At 56.4% G+C, this 24,890-nt stretch overlaps 1 protein-coding gene across 2 annotated transcripts; it reads left to right on the forward strand.

Moving 5' to 3' along the window:
• Nucleotides 1-1,458: 1,458 nt before the first annotated feature.
• On the forward strand, nt 1,459-24,661 carry FGF11 (fibroblast growth factor 11). 2 transcript variants are annotated; one of them, XM_054995209.1, is made up of 5 exons: nt 1,459-1,651; nt 16,212-16,322; nt 18,046-18,149; nt 22,388-22,586; nt 22,989-24,661. In XM_054995209.1, the coding sequence occupies exons 1-5, from the start codon at nt 1,459-1,461 to the stop codon at nt 23,108-23,110; spliced, it is 729 nt and encodes a 242-aa protein (XP_054851184.1). In that variant the 3' UTR covers nt 23,111-24,661. The 2 variants fall into 2 exon arrangements, with proteins under 2 accessions (XP_054851184.1, XP_054851185.1); XM_054995210.1 differs by lacking the exon at nt 1,459-1,651 and adding an exon at nt 10,899-11,008.
• Nucleotides 24,662-24,890: the final 229 nt, after the last annotated feature.

The following is a 24,890-nucleotide window of genomic DNA, read 5'->3' on the forward strand; positions in this document are numbered from 1 at the left end:
TAGCGTGTCATTCACCTTAGGGGTTTGAATTCACCAGCCAAAGCGTCGGCAGCAAGTCCTTGATGGGGAGAGGGCACCAAACAGGGTCGCCTTGCTGGTCAGTCTGGGCAAGGCGTCCAAGGAGGACAGCGTCTCTTCAGCCTTCTATGGACAGCGCCTAGCATTCCGGGGTGAACCAGAGACAGGGGAGAGAGAGCTGCTTCTCCTCCTCCCGGGCTCCCGGAAACCCAGGCCTCCCCGGGCCGAACCCCCTGGGCGCACCTCCCCCCCAGTGCCCCCAGCCCTTCAGCCAGGGCTTCTCCTCTTGCGATGGGTGGGAAAGGGCTTGCGCTGCAATGGCCGCCCTTCCCCGGGAAGCCCCTGGCGCCAACCCGGAGCTATCTGTGGGACCCCGGACTCGAGCGCGCCGACTCCTCCAGGGTGGGCACGGGAGGCCGTTTGTTTCTGTCCCCCCCCCCCCAGCATTGATTCGCGGCCGGAGCTCTCGCCGCCCCTCGCATGCCAAGCCAAGAGGAGGGGGGGGGAGAAGGGAAAGGCGCAGGCGCGTGGCCTCTGCCCGGGAGCCCCGTCTGTCGTTCTGGCAACTGCGCCCAGAACCCCGAAGGGGCGCTCGCGGCTGCAAGTGGTTGGTCAGGGATGAGGCGGCGCGCTCTGCACATGCTCGGGAGCGCTTCCCGCGACAAACCAGAGCCCTGAAGGCTCACTCTGGGGCTCGAGGGGGGGGGGCCTTCTGCTTGACAGCTTCGCTGTTGTGTCCCACAATCCCATTTGCCCATGATCCCGGCGGGGCTCCGAGGGAGAGGGCGCGCCTTCTCCCTTGGCCTCCCGGGGCGGCCGTGCCAGGCCCAACTCTCCGGCCCCGCCCCGACCAGGGGGCCTTCCGACTGGCGCGCCGGGCCGGTCCCCAACGTGGTTCGGGGGAAGCCAAGCGGCTCTGCCGGGTGCGGTGGCGGCGGGGGGGGGGGGGGTGGAGGGGCGCCAGCCTCTCCCCGGGGGCAGCCCTGGTCGGTTGCCCAGGCGGGCCCTCGCTCTGCAGGGGGCGCCTCTGCCCGCCGCGCCCAGCCCAGCCCAGCCCAGCCCAGCCGCGGCGAGGAAGGGGCTCTCCGAGGGGAAGGTCCTCGCAGCCTGTCGCGGGCGTGTGACGGCGCGCCCCCTCCGCCGCCCGCCCGCCCGCCCGCCCGGCCCTGGCCCGCTGGCCCCGCGCGCCGCCAGTAGCTCACTCGCGCCGGAGCCGCCGGGCCGCCCGCCCGCCGCCGCCCGCGCTTCACCTCGGCGCCGCTGAAGGACACGCGCCGCCCCCCGCCGCGCCGCGCCGCGCCCCGCCCTCCCCGCCGGCGCGATGGCCGCAAGGCGGCGGCGGCGGCGGCTCGGGCGCGGGCTGGGGCTCCGGCGCGGCCGCCACGTCTGAAGCAGCGCGGCCGGCGGCCGGCCGGGGCCGGGGCCGGGGCCGGGGCCGGGATGGCGGCGCTGGCCAGCTCGCTCATCCGGCAGAAGCGCGAGATCCGCGACCCGGTGGCCAGCCGGCCGGTCTCCACGCAGCGGAAGGCGTGCCCGCGCGGCACCAAGTCGCTGTGCCAGAAGCAGCTGCTGGGGCTCATCTCCAAGGTCCGCCTGTGCGGGGGGCGCAAGGGCCGCCTGGAGAAGGCGCCCGGTGAGTGGCGCGGCGCGGCGCGGCGCGGCAGGGCCGGCGGGCGGGCGGGCGGGGGGCGCCCTCGGGGCCCCGGGCGCAGGCTTGGCCCCGGACGGGAAGCGCGCGGGGCTCTCGCGGCCTGGGGCGGGGCGGGGCGGGGCGAGGCCGGCCGTCGGGGCTCTGCCTTGGCCCCGGGCTGTGGCGAGGGGGCGGGGAGCGTGCGGGGTCGGAAGCCCGGGGGCATGCTGGAGGGGCGTCTGCAGGCTGGTTGGTCTCGGGTGCGTGGAGAAGGTGACCGCGGGACGCGTCGGCAAAGAAACCGGACGTGCAAGTGGACATGCCTGGAGGGGCCGCTCCGGACCTGGGCGGTTGCCTGGGAACTGGCGGGCAGTTCGACGGCGGGAGGGCGCCGCGCCGCGCGTCTCCGGGGCCAGCTTCTGAACCGCCAAACTCGTCCCCCGCCCCCCCCCCCCGGGCAGTGGACTCGGGCCCCATCCGAGCATCCCCGGAGACTGACAACGGCGCTCCGCGGCGCCTCTGGCTTGGTGGCTGTCACCCTCATCACCACTCTTGGCTCTCCAGGGTTTTGGGAGGGGGAGGGGGGATAGATAGCAGAACCCGCTTTTCACTGACAATGCAGTCCTGCCTAAGCACGGCGACACCCTTCCAAGCCCATGGACTTCAGGGCACTTGGAAGCGCCTAACTCTGCTTCGGAGGGCCTGGCGAGTGCCATAAGCGGCCCAGCTGGCTATCAGGCTGGCGCTGGGGAGGCTGCACCACCCGTTCTCGGAGAACATGTCGACCGAGCCATAGCACCCCTATGGAGTGCGTCCCTCTGCGATCCCTCCTTCCCACTGTGGCTGGTGGTGAGTGTACGGGTTCAGGACAGGCAGGCTCTTGGGGTGAAGTTGTCGTTGCCCTTCTGAGAAAAGTTAGCACATAGCTCAGGTGCTGGGCCAGTGACAGGGGTCTGCTCCCTAGGCGGCTGGTTTGTAAAATGAGCGTGCTGCTGGCACCCCACCGGTCCCAGAAGGGTGATAAGGGAACGGTTGTAGCACTTTACACATGCCTAGGAACACTCTTGCCTTATATTACACCCTGCATCTCAAGCTTGTGCACTGAGATGCTGTAAAAATGGATATAAATCCCATTTGTTTTATTTTCTGTTGAAATACGTAAGTCCCAAGGAGCTCAAACTCAAATTAAGTGGTGGATGGGGCCCTCTGAGGCTTTTATAGCGCTTCAAAAGACAGCTCCTTCATTTTAAAGGCCTCTAAATGATGAGAAGGTTCATTCGCATAAGTGAATTCTGAATCCAGATGCTGCTGCTCGGCACAGGAGCCTCCCCCCCTTTGCTTTTTCTCCAAGCAGTTTGGAAGGCAAGAATAATCACACCGATATTTCAGCCTAATCCATCAAAATGCCGTTTGCCCACAGCTGCCTTGGAATGGGTGCGAGTTTCCCCAGGGGCTCTTGGGAGGAGTTAATACAGGAGGGAACCCTCAGGGCGAGATTTTGTTAAAAGGAGGAAAAGAGGAAGAAACCTGTAAAGAAATCACCTTAGATTTGGGGGCAGAGGGACAATTGGGGTTAATCAAGAGGTGGGTACTTTGTACGTGCTCAGGGGCAGCCTCATTTTATACGCTTCACTTCTGAGTCTTGGCAATGAAAACCAGCGTTCACTAGGGGAGCCAAAACACGCAACCCACATGACTAAGGCAGAAAGGCGAAGGTTTGGGGGCTTCTGAGAGGCGGGGGGGGGGACAAAGGCAGGACTCGCACGAGGCAGGTATGTAAAATTATGCATGAGGTCGAGAAAGGGCAAAGACGGAGAACTTTTTCTTCCTTTCCCCTTATACTAGTATTGTGGGGGGTGGGGGGGTATTGATAGGTAACAGATTCAGAAGAAATCAAAGCACTTCATCGTATGTTGTGTATTTAACCTGTGAAACTCACTTCTACTGAAAACAATGAGGAAATAGCGTTTTAATATGCAGTAAGATAGCTTGGATGGCTTTAAAAGTTGGACAAATTCATGAAGGAGGCGTTTGCATCAATAGCAATGAGTCAAAGGGGTGAAACTGGACCTCCAGGTTCAGAGGCCCCGCCCCTCTGAAAGCCACTTGCTGGGGAGGGGCAACAACGGGGAAGCTTTGGCCTCAGTGCCCCCTTTGTAGGCTTGGAGGGGCTGGGGGCAGGAGGGACTTGGGGGCTGCTGAGTAGCGCCTTCTTCGCCCCTCGCCCCCTTCCTTCCCTCTACCTCAGTGGGCGGATGCCATCTGCGACGGGATCCCCTGTAGGCCGTGTTCCCAAGCCTTGTCCTTTTACCAAATGCTCCTTCGGAGGATAATTATTGGCCTGAGGAACGCTAGGCAAAGGCCACGCGCCTGTGGGCTGGGATTGTGAAGGGAGAGTGCCAGGCACGGAATTCAGATGCTTTGAGCATCTCCTTGCAGCTGCTATTTACCCGCTCAACATGGTCAGGGGATCCGTTCAAGGGCCTCGTCAGCTCCCCCTCCCCCAACACCCCAAGGCTTTAGTCCTTGTGACTTCCCAGTATACGCTGGCGCTGCCTGTGGAATGATTCCCTGTGGCTACAGGGTGGGGCTAAGGCCCCAAATTGCTGATGGCCCCTTCTCATGACAACCTCAACAGTGCAGGTCAGCTTCATTTGCAATGTGGAAACAGGCTGCAGAGTCCATCTTTTTCCTGGGGCAGAATTTTACATCTAAAAAAACCACAAGAGGACACACAGGTCATAGTTTGCAGGGATGGATGAAGGGATGGTTTGGAAATTCAAACTGGAGCAAGTCTACAAGTGTCTAGACAAGAGGAGAGGAATGGTGTGCCGTGCCCTGTGCCGAAACAGGTCGATTCTGTGCCAGCAAAAGGCCAAAAAGAGTCCAGTAGCACCTTTAGGACTAAAGGTGCTACTGGACTCTTTTTGATTTTGCACGGCTAACTCCTCTGCATCTAGGAAAAGGCCAACTTCCGCAACCTGCATCAAGTCTTCAGAACGTCCAGATGGGCACAAAGTTGCGTGCATTTCCACAATTTGTTTGGCTTCCGCTGGTTGCAAAAAAGGGGGGGATGGACCCAAGCTACTGCCGGGGGGGGCATAATGAGAAGGGGGAAAGCAGAGTGACACAGTGGTATTAAAAAATGTATAGCAACAACAAACCACGTATATGCCTGACTAACAATACAAGTAATTCATTTATGTACACATTCACATCTGCACAAATCACACAGTAAAAAAACTACTTATACATATAATTCTTCACCTCACACGTGGAAAACCATTAACACAGTTGCTTGAATACAGGCACCTCAAGATAATAAAGTGCTGGTGCTACAAAGTGCTGTATAAGTTCATTGCACGTACAATCAATAAAGTGCAAATGCCTAGGGGGCAGGAAGGAAAGTAGTACGGTCCTCCGACAGGTTATCTAGATCCTTATGTGACCCATTTCATACAATCTTTGTCAAAGAGCACACAGTCAGTAAATCCTTTGAATGGACATGTGAATAAGTACTTATAAATACGATTTATGAAGGATTTACTCTATTTTTGCACAGCCATTTGGAATAATATACAGTAAGGATTTACTTCATTTTATTGGAACTCTCACCCACTAATTGGACCTTTGCTATTCAGGACCTGTGAAGTAGAGATTATTCTGGGTTGTTACCAGGCATTTGCACTTTATTGATTGTACATGCAATGAACTTATATAGCACTTTGTAGCACCAGCACTTTATTATCTTGAGGTGCCTGTATTCGAGCAACTGTGTTAATGGTTTTCCATGTGTGAAGAATTATATGTATAAGTAGTTTTTTTACGGTGCGATTTGTGCATATGTAAATGTGTAAATAAATGAATTACTTGTGTTGTTAGTCAGACATATACGTGGTTTGTTGTTGCTATATAATGAGAAGGGGGGCAGTGCATCACAGGGGCCCAGTTCACTCCCAGACAGCAGCAGCGTGGCAGGGGACAGACATCCCCTCCTGGGCCTGCGGTGCTGCTGGCCCGGTCCAGGAGAAGACAGATTCCCTTGGTTCAGGCACTCGCCCTGGCTCCGTTGGCCCCTCCCTGGCCACAGAGCCTCCCACCTCGCATGGTCCACTCACTTTCCAGCCAGTAGGCCAGGAATCCTGCTTCAGAGGAAACTGAGTCGGTTGGGATGCAGAATTCTGCAACAACAACCCTGTTCTGCTGTGTGGCTGTTTGGCAGCGCAAGAGATGCACTGCGTGTGACGGGGAAAGGATGTGGCTGCTGGATGGACGCCAGGGAGAGACCTATGTGCCTAACTGTGCTTTCAAAATGACCGGGAGGGGGGTGGAGTTGAGGACCAGGCCTTGGTCTTAGAGAGGGTTCTCCCTCTCTGCACTCCCTTTTGTTTCACTCGGGTGGTCATGTTGGTCTGCAACAGAACAGCAAGGGCTGAGCCCAGGAGCACCTTAAAGACAGTACGGTTTTCTTGGCCGAAGGTTCCGCGAGCCCAAGCTCCCTTTGTCAGACACCCTTTGTCCAGTATCTGATCAAGTGAGCTACATACCCTGAAAACCTTGTGGGTCGTTAAGGTGCGCTCCTGGGTGCGAATCCTGCTGCTCCATTTTGAGCGACCCTTGCTAAGAGGAAGGGGGCGGAATCGGAAGGCACAGTAGTCTGGAGCCCCAAAACGGTGATCCCAGACCCCTGGGTCCCCTCGCCAGCTGGGCAGTCCGAGCCTCCCTCAGCTTTCCCTTTCTCCATCAGGATCCTACCCTGAACAGGTTGTTGTCTTTGGTTTGCTGCCTGGGCTCTGAGCAGTGCTTGGGTTCCTCCCTGCCCTCTCCCCCTTTCCTCCTTCAAGCAGAAGGGATTTCTGGAGCCTTGGTGAAAAACCTGCTTCTTTGCACATTGCCCCCCTGCGGTGGCGTTTCTTCTGGGACCAGATCCCCGCAGCTGCCAGAATCCACCCCCCCCCCCGAACTTCCCAGGCGCTCTTATTCTAGCCTGTTTTTCCTGCACTGCAGGACCAGCCCTCGTGTGCCTGCAAAAAGTCGCGTGTGGGCGGGTCTGTCGGCCTCCCTGACATCTGCTACTTCACTGAATACCCTTTTACTCCGCCAGGCTTTCAAGGCTGCTTCTCTACAAAAACGAAACAAGCAAGTAAGATTTTTAAAAGCTCCCTTAAATCCCCTTCAGAGGCCAACAAATAATTCCAGCAAAGACGACCACTTGACTCAGGCAGACTACTGAACAGGGAAGGACCGCGCGAGCTGGAGCAACCTGACCCTGATGCCAGAAGGGAAAGCACGTTTCGCCTGCCTCCATTCGCTCAAAAGTCTTGGTGCCAGCCACACCAGCGAGGGGGTGGGGGGGCGTTATTGCAAACTCCTGGGGCACTCACAGAGAAGGCGGGGCATATATTGCAGGGCCCCTCTTCGACAAACCCCAATGGCCCAGCATGTGGCCCTTTAAATGCCCTGGTCCTCGACGGTTCAGCGCTTCATACGTAAGGACCAGTACCTTGAATTGTGCCCAGAAACAAACTGGCAGCTAAGGAAAAGCCTTTTGGAAACTGCTAGGATTTGGCCTGCATAGCTGTTGCAGAGTTTTGCATGATTTGACTCTGCCTTCCAGGGCTGCCCCATATAATAGACTGCAGTAGTCCAACCTGAACTTGACCAGTGTGTGGCTGAGCCTAGCCAGCACATGTCATGAAAATATTGCTGCCCATAGGCCAGCTAAAGGCAGTTCCTGCCACTGAGGCACACCGCAACAGGCACTCTTGTGGTTTGGGTCCAGAAAGGGCGTCCCCTGCAATACTGCTTGGGAGGCCAGAAGCTGATGCGGCTCTCTCCAGTCACTGTAATCCCACCAGCAGCAGCCCGAAATCCCACCAAATGCCCAGCTCCTCACAGCCCCTCCCCAAAAGGCGTTGGGTCAGGGTGTCAAAAATCCCCTCCTTTGTTCATTTATTACTTCATTTACAGCTCCCCTTCCTCACTGAGCCTCAAGGAGGATTACGATAGGTAAAAAGCAATTCAGCCAGAATTGCCCGGCCCTCAGCAAGTCCGGGGCGGCCCAGTCTGAACCATAGGCCGGCGGGGGCGGGCGGCATCGCCCAGTCCTCCGTTCCCTGGAGCCCCCCCCCCCCCGTTGCCACATCCCCTCTGCCGCCCTGCACGTCTCGGCGCCGGAAAGCAACCGAGGAAGGCGAGCGCGGCGCCCCGGAGCTCGGAGGGGAGCGCGGAGGAGCTGGAACTCGTGCTGGGCTGCGGGCCGCCATCCGGTGCGGTCCGGCCAAAGGGAGCCGCCGAGTCGGCTTCCGGGTCTGGCCGCGAGGGCTTTAGGCGGCGCCTTTCCAAAGGGTTTGCCCAGCGGAGCCTCCTCGCTCAGCGGCAGTCTATCTCCGAGGCCCCTGGTGGCAAGCAGGCAGGCGGACCAGGCTCTTCCGAGAAAAGGCCTCCGACTCCGTGGCAAGGCAGCCGCCACAGCGCCTGTTTCCTTGCCTCGGTCCCCGCCTCTGTCCTTGTGGGAGGCTGCGGAAGAGAAGCTCTCGCCCCGAGGCCTGCAGAAAGAACCCAGGCGTCCGAGCTGCTCCCCAGAGAGCTCCGCCCAGGCCTGCTTCTCAGCCCCGAGGCTCAGACGCGGCCCCGCCGGCTGCAGTCTCCCCGGGGCGGGGACCCCCTCTGCGCCAGCCCCAGTCCGAGGAGGCGCCTTAAAGTTGCTCCCCAGCCGGCACAGCGATTCCGAGCCCGCCTTTCTCGCTCAGGCCCGGTTACGCAGGGGGAGACAAGCGAACCCCGCGCTTCCGAGGGCCTTCGAAAGGAGGCCGTGCCTTGGGCCATGTGCAGAGGGCCTCTCCGTCCCAGTAGCCAATCAGGCCGGCGCGCCGGCCCGCTGGAGCCCAGCCTTGAACGCCGCGCCTCCCCCCACCCCCGCTCCTATGCCCCAGAGGGAGCCGGAGCCCCCCTCCCGCCGCCTGCCACGGCGCTCGGCCGAGAAGGACGCTCCGAGGCCGAGAGAGGCGGGATTGGCCCTGCAGGAGTGGCCCGACAGCCGCGGGGAGAAAGGCCTGAGCAGCCGGGGTCGAGCCCAGGGCCGTCGCCCTGCAAAGCAGCCCCGGCGCGGAGCTTCCCCCAGGCCAAGAGCCAGGCCGGGGCACCTGCAGGCCGAAGGCAGCCGGGCGGGCGCGGATGGGCTCCGGCGAAAAGAGGCCGGACGCGCCCGGCGCGGATCCGGGCCACGGGGCGTCGGCGAGGCCCGGCCGCTGCGGTTCCTCCGGCTCTGCGGTCACGTCGGGGAATGTCCCGCCGGCGCTGGCGAGGGAGCGGGGCTGGTGTCGGGTTCCGCTGAGGAGGCGCGCTGGGGCTTCTTCATTAGGCGAGGGAGCGGCGCGGCGTCGGAAAGGAAGATATTTATGGGGGGTGAGAAGCCGCCGCCAAGGGAGGCTCGCTGGAGCTTCAAAATCCGCCCGGTTTTATTTGTACGCTTATTGGGAAATTGGGGTATAAACATGATTGAAACCTCCCGCGACGGATGCCAGGGAGCCTCCAGTGCTCGCATCGCGCCAGCCTGACTCAACCCTGGGCCGCTGCCGCCCGCCCCCCCCCCCCCGGGCCCCAGCCAGGGGCTTCCCTCTCGAGCCATCATCCCTGCCTGCCTCTTTCCCCAGGATTGCCCCCCACCCCCATAGTCGCCGGCCCCTTCCTCCCCGCTGCCTTAATCCCCCCCCCTTCTATGCCTGCCCTAATTGCAATTCATAATCCTTCTCTTAGGTATTTATTTTCAGGGCTGTAGCTTTCTAGGCCCTGCTGCAAGGCAGGCACATTAAAATAAATTAACGCTATTTAAATATATTTGCATACATTATGGGAAGGGAGAGGAACAGGGAAGTAAATTGCATTTTGTTAGAAGTACCTGGGACGAGGGGGGGCCCACCAGTCTGCCTGTGTGTGTATTTAAGAACCGGCTGCTGTAGACAAGCAAAGAAATTATCCGGAGTGATTTATTCCCTGCCTCTCCCCCCCCCATACAATCTTTCTGTTCCCCAGATGCTGCTTCAGTCCTGATGAGTAAAACTCTCCCTAACAACCACGTCTTGTGAGAGAGAGACACACACACACACACAGACACACACACCCTCCCCGGTCTTTTCCAGCCCCGCTCCACCTTCCAGACCCTGTCAGCTCCCCAAATCTTCCCGCTCCCAATACATGAGGTCCTGTTGCCCTTCGGCTCCCACTCCACAAAATCCCTCCCGTGAGCCCCGCCTTTCATCTTCAGATACCCCAAATCACTAATGTGGTGACAGCCCCTCACCCAAAATGTCCCCCAGACTCTCACATGCAGGCCCTCCCATCCCGTGTTTGGTGATGCACCTCCCAGAGCAGCCCGCCAGTAGCCCAGGCAGCCGTGGCCCCAGTTTGCTAAGGAGGGCAGAGCTGTCAGCTGCCCCCCCCAATCTTGGCCCACAGCGGCCCCCCCCCAGGTCCCAGAGCTGCTCCCAACATCACATCTTCTCATGAGGCTCCAAGGTGAGGCCCTGCCTTGGCAACTGCAGAGGCTCAAAGCTGGCTCAGTTCCTGCCCCCTCCCTGCCTGCCTGTCCACCCTCCCTCTGGCTGGTTCCTTTGCTCCTGTAACCTTGTAGGCTTGCATGCTCTCTCTCTCTCTCTCTGCAGCTGCAGTGAGAGAGCGAGGGGGAGGCGAGGGAAAGAACGAAGGTGACACGCACACACACACACACACAAGACACCAGGGCTTCAGCCCTACATTGCATGCTGGGGAAGAAAGCTCCCCTTTGGGCTCCATTGCTCCAGCCCCACAAATTGTAGGCCACAGTCCACACCACCCTCTTCAGGGAGCTGCATTAAGGCGTGCAAAACCCCACCTCAATAGAGGGCTGGCCTCTGGAGTCTTCGTTCCGAGAGCAGGCCTTAGGTTTAGGGGGCGCTCTGCAGACAGACCAGAGCGCCTCGCTTTGTGCTCTGTTGGTGGCCATCCAGGAAGAGAGTCACATCACAGTCTTTCTGCCTTTCCCAAGGCAAGTGGGGTTTGGGGCTCAAAGTCCACTCTGGCCTGGTCCCGAAAGCCCCAGCTGTAGCGCAAGCACTTGGCCCCAGAACACGGGGGAGGGGAAAGAACGCCTTGGGCGTGTCCGGAGAGTGTCCTTCCCCTCCCAGTGAGGAAATGCCTGCAGGCCCCGTGGAATTCATCTGTGTGTTTGCTGATCATGCCCTCTGGCCCAGTCCGCCCACCAGCCCCATGGGGGCAGTGCCAGTGGCTACACAGGATCCACAAGCTCACAGAGGAACATCTGAAGGCGGCTTGAGATGAAGGGGCCGAGGCCTCCCCGATCCTGGGCGCCTCCTGCTTCAGGTGGGGGTAGTAGCTCAGTGGCAGAGCGGCTGCTTGGCAACGGGGAGGCCTGGGGTTCGGTCCCACAGTACCAGTCAGTGGAGAGTGAAACATACTCAGTGAAGCAGTGGAGAACAGGGCGGAACAGATGAGCCCTCTGAGCCCGGGAATCTCATTTGTAGCTGGTGTAGCCTAGTGGTTAAGTGGTTGGGCTGCAAATCGGCACGCTGCCGGTTTGATTCTCACTCCTGCCATGAGCTCTGCAAGTGGCCTTGGGTCAGCCCTTCCCGACAACACTGACTTCGTTCCCCACTCTGATTGGGCACTAGTTTGTCTAGAAGAGTGGTAGACGAATGAACGGTGATGATAATTTTTGGATTCAGTAACGGGTGGGGTAACAGTGCCCCCGAGCACCCACAGAATTGCCTTTCTTTACCTGAATAGCTGCTGGCCCTTGGATGTCTGTGGGCTCCGTGACACAGCGGTGCTTCCCAGGGAGAGGCCACGGCATCCAGACAGGGTATCCTGAGCCTAAAGACAGGAGGCACCGTGTTCAAATCCTGCTTTGGGCTCACCATGAAGCTGCCTTACACAGAACTAGACCCTTGGTCCACCCGAGTCAGTCTTGTCTGCTCAGACTGGCAGTGCCTCTCCAGGGGCTCAAGCCAAGGTCTTTCACATGATCCTTTTAGCTAGAGGTGTTGGGAATGGAACCTGGAACCTGCTGTGTCCTGAGCAAATGCTCTGCCACTGAGCCACGGCCCTTCCCCATAAACTGTTCTGTTTCTCAGCCTCAGCTATTCCCATCCATGAAATGAATTAGAATCCTAGGGTTGGAAGGGTCCTCCAGGGTCATCTAGCCCAACCCCCTGCACAGTGCAGGAAATTCACAACTACCCTCCCCCAACTGCCCCAGTGACCCCTGCCCCATGCCCAGAAGATGGCAAAACACCGTCAGGATCCCCAGCTAAACTGGCCTGGGGAAAAATTGCTTCCTGACCCCAAGGGGGTGATCAGCCTTACCCTGGGCATGTGAAAAAGGGCCACGAGAACTAAGCACTGATGTAGCCCTTCCTGCCCTCCCCCTCATGCTCTGCCCAGGTTCACAGAATCAGCATTGCTGTCAGATGGCCTTCGAGCTTCTGCTTAAACACCTCCAAAGGAGGAGAGCCCACCACCTCCCGAGGAAGCCTCTGTTCCACTGCGGGACTGCTCTGTCTGGAAGTTCTTCCTAATGTTTAGCCAGAAACTCTTGATTTAATTTCAACCCGTTGGTTCTCCATTGACCTCCATTGCAGGTCAGAGGCAAAGATTGCCTGTCAGTCGTGCAGTGGTGGTGGTGTGCACTCTTTGCGTGGAGCAGGGGGAAGGTCACCCAGAGCCAGGAATGGAGTGAGCGGGTGAGAAGAATAAAGCTAACGATGGGGGAGAAGAATTTGCTGGGGACAGACGACTGATACTTCTGCTTTGGCTAGGATCGCCCTTGAGGAGATGCAGCCAGAAGAGACATTGCAGCCGGGCAAAGGGCTGCAAATTAATTAGGAGGGAGCAGAGCAGAGGGACAGGGGGACGCAACATTTGAGGATCCTGCCCCACTTGCACAAGGCCCCATTTTCCTCCCAGAGGATCCAAGAATCCTAGCACCTAGTTTAACTCCCAGAAGCCTTGTTCCACTTGAGAATATATCAACCCCCAGCATGTGATAACACGCCCCCCCTTTAATGACTATCACTAGTTCTGCCCTGCCTTTAGCAGCCCCCACATCACACAGGGGAGTGTGCAGTCCCTGCATGCTCTCTGTTCCCACCCACCCCACCCCACCGCCTTGCTTTGTTTCAACTCCTCAAAAGCAAAATGCATTTCCCCCAGTCCTCCCCCTTTAAAGGAACAATGGAATTAAAATGTTCAGATCTCCAGGCGCTGATTGAATGGAAAGCCTCTCCGTGGCTTGTTAAAGGTGCCCATTTTTCTTTGCTAAGTATAATTTACTTAAAAGTCTTTCCCCACATGTCATCTCCCAGATGCCTGGCCCAGAAAAGCCCCTCCAGAGAACAGCTTGTGACTTATTTCCAGCGCCTGTCAGAATGCAGCCAGGGAGAGGGAGACAGAGAGAGAAAGAGAGAGAGCAAGACAAAGCTTGGAACCGGCCAAGCAAAAGAGCCCTCCCAAACAGAGATGTCCAGAGAGCTTTTGTCCACTGGCTCTGTTGCTTGTGTTTTCTCCCACCGGCCATTTCCTTGGCCCACAGCCCGTCACAAAGGGGGGGGGGGACCCTGGCCCCTCGAAAGTGGAGCCTTTGCTCCAGAGCAGCTTCTCGGGGAGCTGACGTGAGGAGGGGGCCCTTGCACAGGATGGGGGTCAGACGCTGCCTTCCTGCCACTGCCAGCCACATCCAGGAGGTAATGGGAGTTCCTGGCTGGGGGCAACTACAGCCTGCTTTGTGCCAGCCCCCGTTTTTGCATTTCCAAAAGCACCTTTGAAACCTGCCTCTCCTACTAATTGTGAAATCGTGAATGCTGCCTACCTGGGAGGGACAGTAGGAAGGAGCCGGGCATGGCATGGAAGGGCCATCCGGGCCAAACGTCCTCTAGGTGAGCATCTATTGGCCAGTCAGCTGCCTTCGGGAAGCACCCAAACTGCCCGCCCAAGCTTCTGGTGTTTTGAGATAAACAGCTCTTGAATATGGAAGCTCCATTTACCTGGGATTGCTCATTGTTGCTGAGAGACCTGCCCTCCATGAATTTGTCCTTCAACGTCTGTTTCTCATTGTGGGCTTGCAGAGACTTTTGGGGTGGTGAGCAAAAGGACATTTGCACGCACTCAGAGGCACTTCCTTCTAGGTTGTTGCTTCATGCATGCCAGGAATGGGCCTTGGCGCTGGAAACAGGTTCTGGGGCTCAGCAGTGGCTCAGATTATAAAGGGTGGCACAGTTCACGTGGGATGATTCCAAGGTGAGCTTGGGTCTTTTTGTAAAGCAAGTTTCTTGTCCTCATTGTGAGTTGGCTTGAGTTCTCTTTTCTTTTTTTAAGGTAACTAACTGAGCACTGATCCTTCAGCCCCTGATGCCCAGATGTGTGGCTGTGTGCCCATAAGCCCGGATGGCAGGTTTGCGTGAGCACACGGGGACACACCTGGCCCAGTCCCCAGCGTCCCCCTTTGCCAGCTCAACACAAGGCCCTGTCCTCTCTGCCCCCTGCACTCCTAATCTTTTCCAAAATGTTCTTCGAGGGAGGTAATCGGGACAGTTTCAGGGAGAGGGTCCTTGTGGGGCAGGCAGAATTTCCAAGCGTGGGGAGGCAGATTATCTCAGCCAAGCGGCAGCAATTCTCGCTGCCTCAGCAACAGAGGAGAAATTGTCATCCATCATCCGGTGGGAATCCAGGCAGCAGAAAGGAGCAAGTGCCAGCAAGCGGGGAGGGGGAGGAGGGATCTTTGCAGGCCCCTCCAAGCCACAGCCAGCCTGACTCAGCGGCTTGTGCCAAAGAAGAGCGAAGCCCCGGCCGGGCTCTTGGCGGGGTCTGAGCACAGTTGCGTCCAGTCAGGGCTCCGAGGCTCCCTCGCCCAGGATGGAGGGCCAGCGGAGGGCCAGTTTTACAACATTAAAAACAAAAAAACCCCAATAAATATGATTAAAACTAAAAACATCACTACAATTAAGGGGTCCCACAAATACAACTGATAGTCAAAAGCAACCAGCTAGTGATTCCACAATCTATCCCGTCTGGTTAAAACCCCACGGAAACGATTCCACCGTGCATGCCCTGCGACGCCTCGTATTGTGGCAGGGAGAATGTGGTGGTTTCAGCAAAGCTGCAGGGCTGAAGTGGGGGGGGGCTACTGTCAGTAGGGATGCTTTCTGGAGGCTGGTGGGACCCTGGGCTCGAAAAGGGGCTGGGGCACTTCGCAAAGCGACTGCCTCGGGGGCTTTTCTCCTCTTTTCGGCTGCATCACAGTCTCCTCCCCCGAAGGTTTTCCATCAGGGATGAGATCGCTCTAGAATTCCCCTTGCGGGTGAACAAAACAGCTGGCGGGACACAGCCAAGCACCACCTGGGCTGGGAGGGGGGTAGTCAACAGAGGGCCACATGACAGAAGGGGGAGGGCTGGGCAGAGGGGCGTGGAGCCGAGGGCAGGCAGAAGGTCCCTGTGGGCTGGTCCCCTGGTGGATGAATGGTGCCCATTGGCAGGTCTCTTCCCCCCCTCCATCCGTTGGAGACTCTCGCCCCTGCTGCCAGTCCAGCATCAACTCAGCCTCGGCCCTTCGCTGCCCCCTCCCACTCTGCTGCTGCTTCTCTTGAGTGTTGGCAGCTGCAGGGTGCACACGTTGGGCATTTCTCCATTCCTCCAAAGAGATTCTCTAGGGGAGCTGGCAGCAGTCTGGTTCAGCTCTCGGGGAGACCAGCAGTTATTTTGCAAGAGGTCGGTGGCTGAGTCCACTTGTAAGGTGAGAGGTGCTGAGAACAGGCTTTCTCTGCCAGAGACCCTGGAGAGCCGCTGCTGGGCAGAGGAGGCAGGATGGGGGGGGGCATGGCTCAGAGCTCCTGCTTTGCTTGCACAGGGTCCCTGGGTCACTCTCTAGCAGCTCCAGGGGAAAGATTTCAGGTAGTCGGGCAGGGAAAGGCCTCTGTTGGAGACCTGGAAGAGCCACAGCTGGTCAGAGGGAACCCCATACTTAGCTGGATGAACCAGCGGTCGGATTCTGAAGAAGCGCCCTTCCTGCGTTCGGTCTTCCTCTGAGGAAGGCACGGGGGCCCTAAATGAGAAGGCCGAGGGGCTGCAAAGGCAGATATGGGCCCCTGTCCAAGGCAGGTCGATTCTTTAGGGTTGTGCTAATCCTGGAGCCCTAAGGGAGGACGTTTTCTTACTCTGCGTGGCTGGTGGGGTTGTAGAAATCCTGTTGGAATGGCACAGTGAAGAGCTGGGGCCGGGATGGGTCACCAAAGCTAGCAGGACCGGAAACCACTTGAAGGGCCTTAGGGTTTTTGCGAAGGCAATCTGAGACCCCCCCCGGGGCTATCCTTCCTGGGCACCAGCTGGGGACCTTCACAGCACAAGCACAGCCGTCCTCTTCGGAGCAGGGCCCTCGGCTCCAGAGGCCTGGCGCTCTTTCCTGTGCTTTTATGCAGTAAGGTAGCTGGCAAAGTGATCCCTCCGCTCTGATTGACGTTGTCCTTGCCGCAATGCCCTCTTCTTTTCTCCTCCCCCTTCTTGGGACCCCCCACAGAGCCGCAGCTGAAAGGCATCGTCACCAGACTCTTCTGCAGGCATGGCTACTACCTCCAGGCCCACCCGGACGGCAGGATCGACGGCACGCGAGAGGATGCCAACGGGTTCTGTAAGGGCACCGTGCAGGGGGTCTCGCACCCTTTTCCCGACCCAGTCCCCAGGTCTTGAAGCCCGCAGGGAAGGCCTTGAGTTCCTGCTCATTTCAGCAGGCCCCCCCCTGCCCAAAATGGTGCCCCAAATCCTCTTCCCCCGAAGTGGAGGCAGTCCTGGCCCAAAAGGGGGCTGGTGGCTCGCTCACTTAGCAGTTGTGGTTCCTGCTGCCCCCTGCCCTGGGCTACCAAGAGGCAAGCAGAGAAGAGCACCTGAAGCGCCCTCCTGGGTCAGTCCAAAGCTGGGGCCTCCTAGACCAGCCTCTCACTTCACACCGCAGCCAGCAGATACTCGCACGAAGGCCCGTGGAGGGCAAAGCCTCAGGACAGAGCAGTTCTATTTAGCTGTCCTGAGAGCCCGGGGGGGGGGGCAGAATCACCTCGCTCAGCTCCCCATTGTTGCCTGTATGGGGAGGGGGGGACATGGAGGTCTGTGTCACAGCACTGCATTCTTGGTGTGCCCCTTCAGCAAGGGGGGGGGGGGGTTTGGGGTCCCTCCTGCTTCTCTGGACAGCCCCAGAGGAGCCCCATGTGCAGCTGCCTTCTGCACCATCTGTGCTCGGCCCCTCCAAGTTCCCTCTCTGCATAATTGAGTCTTGGCTGCCCAGGGACCCAGGGAGGGGTACGTGATGGATGAGCTTGTCCTCTCCGTTGCCGCCTGTCCTGAGCCCATTCCAGCACACAGCCCTGCTAGCCGCCCCGCATACCAAGCAGGCCTCCCCGTTTAGCAGCATTTATCAGAGGCCTCCCCCTGGGAACGGTGGCCACCTGCATCTCCTGGCACAGGCCCAGCACCTGGCCAATGGTGCTTGGAGCCAAGAATTCCCGGAACCCCCCGCCCTCCTGTCAAACCCAGGCTCTGCAGCAACCACACTGCCTCTTTCGCTCCCCCACCCCAAGCCTGAAAGGCGGGCCCAAGGGACCCCTCTTTGCGTCCCCTGGTCACTGCTCCCCTCTCAGCTAGGAGTCCAGCTCCCTTCTCCTTCTAGTCTGAGATGGGTAGCCGTGTGAGTCTGCCTGTAGCAGTAGAAAAGAGCAAGAGTCCAATAGCACCTCTAAGACTAACAAAATTTATGGTGGGGTATGAGTTTTCATGAGTCACAGCTCACTTCTTCAGATGAGTGAGCTGTGACTCACGAAAGCTCATACCCTAACACAGGAGTGGGCAATTGTTTTGGCTCGGGGGCCACTTTGTGGGAGCGGAGGTTAGCGGAGGGCCGCACCTTTTAAAATGATTGCATTCATTAGTTAACTTTGCGTTTCAGAAAAGGTATAAATTGTATCATAAAAATCAATAAATATAAATTAAATAAAATAGTGGTAGTTTTATTCAATTTATTTATTGTGCTAATTTCATATCGCGCACGGGAATGAAATCTCAGTTCAAGGCGGATTTTTCTGACTGTCTTGATGGGCCACAAAAAACTGTAGCGGGCCGCATGTGGCCCGCGGGCCGCAATTTGCCCACCCCTGCCCTAACACAAACTTTGTTAGCCTTAGAGGTGGTGCTACTCTTTTCTTCTTCAACCCTGGTTACTCGGATCCAGTTTGGACACCAAGAGTCAGCTGTAGCTCTTGGCTGCAGGCAGGGCTGGCTCAGGGCATTTTGGCACCCAAGGAAGGGTCGCCCCTTCTTGCCATGCCGTGTTTCTCCAGTCGCCTCTCCTCTTTTTCTGCCCACAGCTCTCTTTAACTTGATTCCAGTGGGTCTCCGAGTGGTCGCCATCCAGAGCACCAAATCAGGACAGTACATAGCCATGAATGCTGAGGGCTATCTCTATACCTCCGTGAGTATCTTTGCCTCCTTCCGCCCAGGGAGCCGGCTGGAGGGTGGGGGAGCAGGCTGTGCTGGTGCCTCACTCTCTTCCACCACGAGAACCGTCGTGGCTGCAGTTAGGCGGAAGAGTTGCCCCGAAGAGTGGCGTTCACCTGCTCTGCCCGGGCGGGCGGGCGGGCGGGCGGGCAGGAACAGCTTGGCTGATGCTTTCAGCCCACTGGGCCACTGCAGAAGGCATGGGAGCAAAAGGGGAGCACTGCAGAGTTAAAGAGAACAGGGCCAGGCCGTTTCCAGATGGCTGACCTGCACCCGGGACGTCTTGCAACGTTTCAGATCGTGCCGGGGAAAACGCAAAATACCGCGTTTTCCCCGGCACGATCCGAAACGTGGCGTGACGTCCCGGGTGCAGGTCAGCCGTCTGGAAACGGCCCCAGTTTATTTTGTTTTGTTTACTTAATCTATTTTGCTTTGTTTTTTAGTTTTTTAAATTTATACCTCGCCTTTCTTTCCCAGGGGGGACCCAACGTAGCCTACTTCATTCTCCATTTATCCTCACAACAGCCCTGTGGGGTAGGTTAGGCTGGGAGGGTGTGACTGGCCCACGGTCACCCAGCAGGCTTCCATGTCCGAGCAGGGATTGGAACCCGGGTCTCCCAGATCCTCATCTGTTATTCTGGCCACCACACCAGGCTGGTTCGTGCAGACACACTCTGACAATCCAGTCTCTACTTTTTAGAGCACTGGGCCAAGCGGGGGCTGCTGCGGGTCTCGCTGCGATCAGGATCTGGCATGGCTGCCAGGGGAGGGGGAGGAACACGGCAGGCCTCTGGGCGTGCTTCACGCCCATGGCAGGTGCCCTTTGGCGTGAGGGCCCACGGAACCAGGCTGGGCTTCATGGTGCTTCGAAAGCTTCACCCGCTCAGGACCTCCTGCAGTTCTTCCCACAGCGCTGCAAGGTAGGCCGGTGCCCTGCTCCCCAGACTCCAAACGTAGCACTGAGTGAATTTGTCACTGGCCTGTGAACAGGGGACCTCTTGGAGCCACGCTGCTTCTCTGCTCGGTTCTCCCCAGCACAAGCTTGCTCCCTCCCCACCCACCCCCTGCTCTGCGCTGCAATTAGAAACTGCCTGCCCTGGTTAACGAGGCTTCCCCGGAGAGAATTCCCTGACCCGGATCCAGAAGGGATCTCAGCAGTTTGTGGCACCTCCTGCCCTACTCTAGGTGTGGCACGGACTGAAAAAGGGGCCAGCAAGCTCCAGAGGGGAGGGGAGGGGAGGGGGGCCCTGGTGCACCCTCTGTGCTGGGATTTAGGGTCCAAAGTCTCTCGGTTTAGGTGTCTTCTCTTGCCCTTCTTCCAAGGCCCTCCCCCCTCCATTTTATCCTCACAGCAACATGGGAAGGGCGAGAAATATACTGGGCGGTGTGGTTGAAGTAGCAGGTGGCCCCATGTCTCCTGGTGAGCTTTGTGGCAGAGCAGAGATTTGAACCTAGATTGATGCCCGCCCCACCTTTACTCCACTCTTCTTCTCTGGCCCTTGACAGCCCGTGGCACGAAAGCAGATGTCCAGAACACTCTGCTGGGGCTCGTGCTTGCCAGGTCTCAGCCCCTGAACAGGTTTCCTATGCCAGGACTTGCTTTCAAACCCGGTGCCTGAGAAGTAACAAGAAAGGCCTCTGAGCATGGACAGAGTCCTTTCCCCACAGCCACACTCTTTCATGTGGGATTTGCAGGCAGGTGCCAAGGTTTCCAAGCAACTGTGGATCCTGACCAGGGTCAGCTTTCCTGGAATATGGGTGCTCTTTAATGTGTGTGGTAGGCACTGTCTGGCCTTGTCCAGTTGTCCCCAGGGTCTCCTGATGCCCCTTCCCCTCCTACTTTCTCCCCCCCCATTCTCTTTTTAGTGTTTTCCCTTTAAACCAACCACTTTAAATAACAATAAAAATTGGGCCGGGGGAGGGGGGGATCTCACCCTCTTTTCCTAATTTGAAAGTTCCCCTTCTCTTCTCCCCTTCATCAGCATGAACCATGATAATATCACGTTATTGTGATGGAGATGCACTCTGCATGTACTCAGGGGCACCTGGCTCCCCTGCTTCCTGGCTGCTGCTGGCATTAAAAATGTGACTCAGGCCTTAGGAGTGATGCAGGGGGGGGGGTATTGTTTCCCCCTTTTCAGTTCCTGGCCAAAACGCCTTTCAGGAGGGCTCTCTTCTCCCCATAACTACTGGCAGCTTTTACGAGATCTTTTTAATACCAATTAAACATTTTGGGGGGAAATTTGGCAGAAGATGACAGGTCTCTTGCAGAGGGGGAAAGCAGTGCGGGGGGGGGCTCTCTGGGACATTTTGCTCTCATTAACATTATAGCTTCTTTGGCTTCCTTTGCCTCACGATTCTGGGACACGAACCCAGTTATCCTGGAGAACCCCCCCTTCCCCCCCCCCCCCGGAATCGGACGTTGTGCAGTGCCACCTTGTGGCCGATGCCTCCTACAGCACCCCAAATGCTGTGGGGAAAGAGGGGCTTCTGACTTAGGACCAAGAGGGTCTCCTGGTGTGTTCAGTTTTGCTTATTGGCTATCAAGCCCCAGGGACAGGAGTCGGTCGACATCTGAAGTGGGGGAGGTGTTAATCATCTGATTCTTCAGCCACATTCTCTGTCCTTCACCTGGGTTTCCATTTGTTGTTATTGTTGTGGTTCTTACTTACTTACTTACTTAACTCACTGGTACCCCCCCCCCTTCCCAATGAGGACCCAGAGCGGCCTATATTATTCTCCTCTGCTCCATTTTATCCTCTCAACAACTCTGCGAAGTAGGTTAGACTAAGAGAGTGTGACTGGCTCCATGTCACCCAGTGAGCCTCCGTGGCAGAATGAGGATTCGAACCTGGGTCTCCCAGATCTTACTGGGATGAACTAACCACTACACCATGCTGGTAACAGCATAAAAATAGATCCTGCTTTCCACCATAAGGGAAGTTCCCCACGCCCACTGTTTCTCCCACTGAGAAAATGTATAGACAGACGGTATGTTTCTTCTGATGGAGCAAATAGCAGGGGGGGCCCTCCCAGGGCCTCTGCGATTTGCAAATTAGCATCGAGGGGGAGTGTAATGATGCCAAGTAAATGGGTGCCTGTGTCTTTAAATGCTTGGTGTGAGCTGGGTGAAGAGTGGGGGTGAAAGAGAGGAATGAGTGAGCGATATGATTGGTTGATGACTTAGAGGGTGGGCGGAGTGAAGGCAGTTTTCAGTTACTGAGGGAGAGAAAAAGATTCAGTTAGGGCAAGAGAGGCGAGCTGTGTGCAGCCTGAGTATGTGGAAGTGTTTATGAGAGAAATATGACCTGTGTGGACCCTGAACTGAGCATGTCTGTGAAAGGACACTCAGTCAGGGAAAGAGAGGCTAGCTGTGGGCTGCCTACATTTGAAGTATTTGTGAGAGGACTATTGAGTCTAGTGAAGGAGGCTAACTGTGTGTGAAGCCTTAGAAGAGATCGGTGTGAATGAGTTTATAGGAAGTAACTTTAAGAACTAAGAACTACTTTTATGAAACCAATACCCTTCTTGAAAAATAAACATTTGTTTTGTTTTGTTATATCCCAGTGTAGCTGTCATTGCTATATCCCATTCCTATCCTCAGGGCCACATAAACACGTTACCAAAGGGGAAATTTGAATAAAATATTTTGGAATAATATATTCCTGGTGGCAGCAAACTACCCAGAGGGTGTAAGGGGAAGATTAAAAGAACAATCTACCCCAAAGAAAGTACAGGTCATAACAGGGAGGCTAGCCCCCCACACACACTAGCCCCAGTCCCAACTGGAAAGCTCCCTCCCATAAAAGCCCTTTGGGAGAGCAGCCTGGGGCTGTGCTGGTGTCTCATCTGGTGGATCTGTCCAATTTCACTGTGTAGAGTGATGGGGAGGGGCAGAGATTTGCCGCAAAAGTGGGTTTGACAGTTGGTAAGAGAGTCTGTCCCAAACATTCGTTCCAGGCACAAGGGAGGGGCCTTCCTTCGAGCTGCTCCCCACTCTTCCTTCCCACCCCAGTCCCCTCTAACTTTTCAGGGTCTTATCTGCCCTCCTCCTGTGTGCCCCATTAAGCCCTCCTTTTGTGGTTTTGCACATCAGTCACCACTGAGTGAAACAAAGGAGTCTGGGAGGAAGGTCAAGCACCAGGGCTCCCCCATTAAGGCCACCACGGGAGTAACCCCGCCTTGTGCGTCTCCTTCACCCCTCTCCTCCAGGCTCACTTCACCGCTGAGTGCCGTTTCAAGGAATGTGTCTTTGAAAACTATTACGTGATGTATTCCTCCACCCTGTACCGGCAGCGGGAGTCAGGACGGTCGTGGTATTTGGGCATCAACAAAGATGGGCAGGTGATGAAGGGAAACCGAGTCAAGAAGACCAAAGCCGCTGCCCACTTCCTCCCCAAACTTCTGGAAGGTGAGAGTTGGTGAAGCTTCGTGGGCCTTGGTTCCTTTGGATACAAATGGCCACCTTGCACAGTTCCTTATGTACAGATGCTCTCTTGCAGAATCACAGGTCTGCAAGCAGCCTCTTGCAGAGCCTCGCGTCTATTAGCAGCTCACATTGCATCCCTTCTGGCCCTTTTGGAACAATACTGTCGTGTGTACTCTTACATGGCAACACTTGTGCCAGCCCCAGCCTCCCTGTTTGTTGACTCTAGGCAAAATGTAGGAGACCTAAGGAACTTAATTCCCACGCAGTTGACCCAGGGTTGTGTTCCGGTTGGATTGTGCCCGTAGGCTGGGATTGCCATGGCGGGGGGCAGGGCTCTGACCCCAGTCTTGTTTTCATTTCTTCCTCTTTTTCCTTCCTTCACAGTGGCTTTATATCGTGAGCCATCGCTACACAACCTTGTTGAACCAGCCCTGTCCAAGAAGGCAGAGGAGGAAGACATAGCTGTGCCCCCTATCAAAGAGATATCTAAGGCTGACGCCACGTAGCCCTGAGGATGGGGGGGTGCATTCTCCTTCTCCGCCCCTACCTTCTTCTCATCTCATGTGTGTCCCAGGCACGCATCCCCACCCTACTGGCCACTCTTCCAGCCACCTTCTGAACAAACTCCTTCACATTTCCTCTTTTATTTCTCAGGATGTACCCCCCACCTTTTCTCTCTTGCGTTCAGCTTTTGGGACTTTTAAGACCATTTGTCAGGAGGGGAAGGTTCACAGGCCACAGACATTTTTTCTTTTGGATGAGAAGAAATTACACAGAGAGAGTCTTCCAGTTCAAGCCATAGCTGCAACACGGCCTCCAGCCTCCAGGGGGCAGCATTGGGATGCTGTGTGGGCAAAAGCCCATCGTTCAGGCTTTCCAGCTTCCATAGGGCAGACGGAAGTTGTTGCAGCTGTCAGGGATACAGTTAACATAGAAAAACGATCCGTCTTCCATGCAAGCAAGACATTGCAATACGGTGCTTTGCTTCTGCTGTGCTGATGACATGAGTTCCAACGTGTTAGGAGAAAGCCAGCAGGAAAAGGTGTGTCGACATGGAGCCGGCAGGAAGTAACGTTCTGTCTCGTACTACAGGGAAAAAGATCTTCTGTTTCAAAACTAATTTTTAAAAAGTAACGTGCTATACTGTTTTCAGTCACTGAGTGGTGACATGGTCCTTCCTGGAATCTGCATGAGATTTCGTTGCTGACTTCTTTGGATTTGTGGACGACAGCAGCTGTTAATGATATGAGTTTCCTTGGGGAAAAGGACAACAGATTTGGTTTACCAGCTCAGGCGTCAGAGACTGCCCTCTCTCTCGTGGTTGCCTCAGGACCCAAAAGGAGGGGAGGGCCTTCCCCAAACTGTAATCACTTAACAGTGTTCTAGTGGAGCAAATTTTACAACCTGGAATCTTTTTCTTCACCTATGGGATATCAGTATCGACTCATTCGAAGAAAATCATACGCTTCCCATCCTTTCTGCTGCAATATAAAATTGTAATGCCGATGCAGGACTGGCGTGTTATAAATTAGCACCTTTTGTGCTGGATCAAATCCTCTCCAGCAAGAATAGGAAAGATTGTGCTCCTGTTTTGGGCCGCTAGGAGCCAACAATTTCCTATCGAAAATGAAGACGTCTTATGGAGCAGCACAGCCTGCTGGCAGAACCTTTCCCTACGAAATGGAATAATACCCCATTTGGCCACTGGATGGCAACATTGCATTCAAATATCTTCCTAAAAAGTGCCCGCTTCCATTGAAGAAACCAACCCATAAAATGCAATACTCTTATTTGGCCACTGAGTGGCAACTCTGTGGCATAGCAGGACGTCTCGAACTTTATTTGCATGCTGCAAGGACCCTCCTGGCCTGGGGACTTTGGGAGAACAATAGCCAATAGCCAATAACTCGGGGGAGGGTGCATGCCATAAAACTCTGCACCCACCCCCCACCCACCCCCCACCACATCTCAGTATGCCCAGCTCTGCCATATACCAGTCTGTACAGTATTTCAACAGGCAATAAATTAAAAGGGCAGTGGGAGGGGAAGCCAATGTGAAACAGGGCTTGTGGGGGGCGGGGGACAACACCGTAATGTCTGTGGGGTGGAGTCAGTGGAGCCTGTGGGGAAACTACAGATCTTCCAGAAACAGAAACTGGGAGTGCTGACACATCCCCCTTCACACTCCATGCGCTCTCCATGTGTGTGTGTGGGGGGGGGGGCACTTTCCAGTCACAAGAACCACCTGCTTGTTCTTTGTTCCATCCCCATTCCTTGTCTCTGCTA

The sequence above is a fragment of the Eublepharis macularius genome, chromosome 12, assembly GCF_028583425.1.
Source record: "Eublepharis macularius isolate TG4126 chromosome 12, MPM_Emac_v1.0, whole genome shotgun sequence".
In the NCBI taxonomy this organism is placed as follows: Eukaryota; Metazoa; Chordata; class Lepidosauria; order Squamata; family Eublepharidae; genus Eublepharis; species Eublepharis macularius.

What these genes read in the sequence shown, in the direction of transcription:
- FGF11 (XM_054995209.1), top strand. Translation starts at nt 1,459, where the DNA reads ATGGCGGCGCTGGCCAGCTCGCTCATCCGGCAGAAGCGCGAGATCCGC. An exon ending in CCGCCTGGAGAAGGCGCCCG is followed by an intron (nt 1,652 to 16,211) that starts GTGAGTGGCGCG and finishes GACCCCCCACAG; the next exon opens with AGCCGCAGCTGAAAGGCATC. An exon ending in AGGGCTATCTCTATACCTCC is followed by an intron (nt 18,150 to 22,387) that starts GTGAGTATCTTT and finishes CCTCTCCTCCAG; the next exon opens with GCTCACTTCACCGCTGAGTG.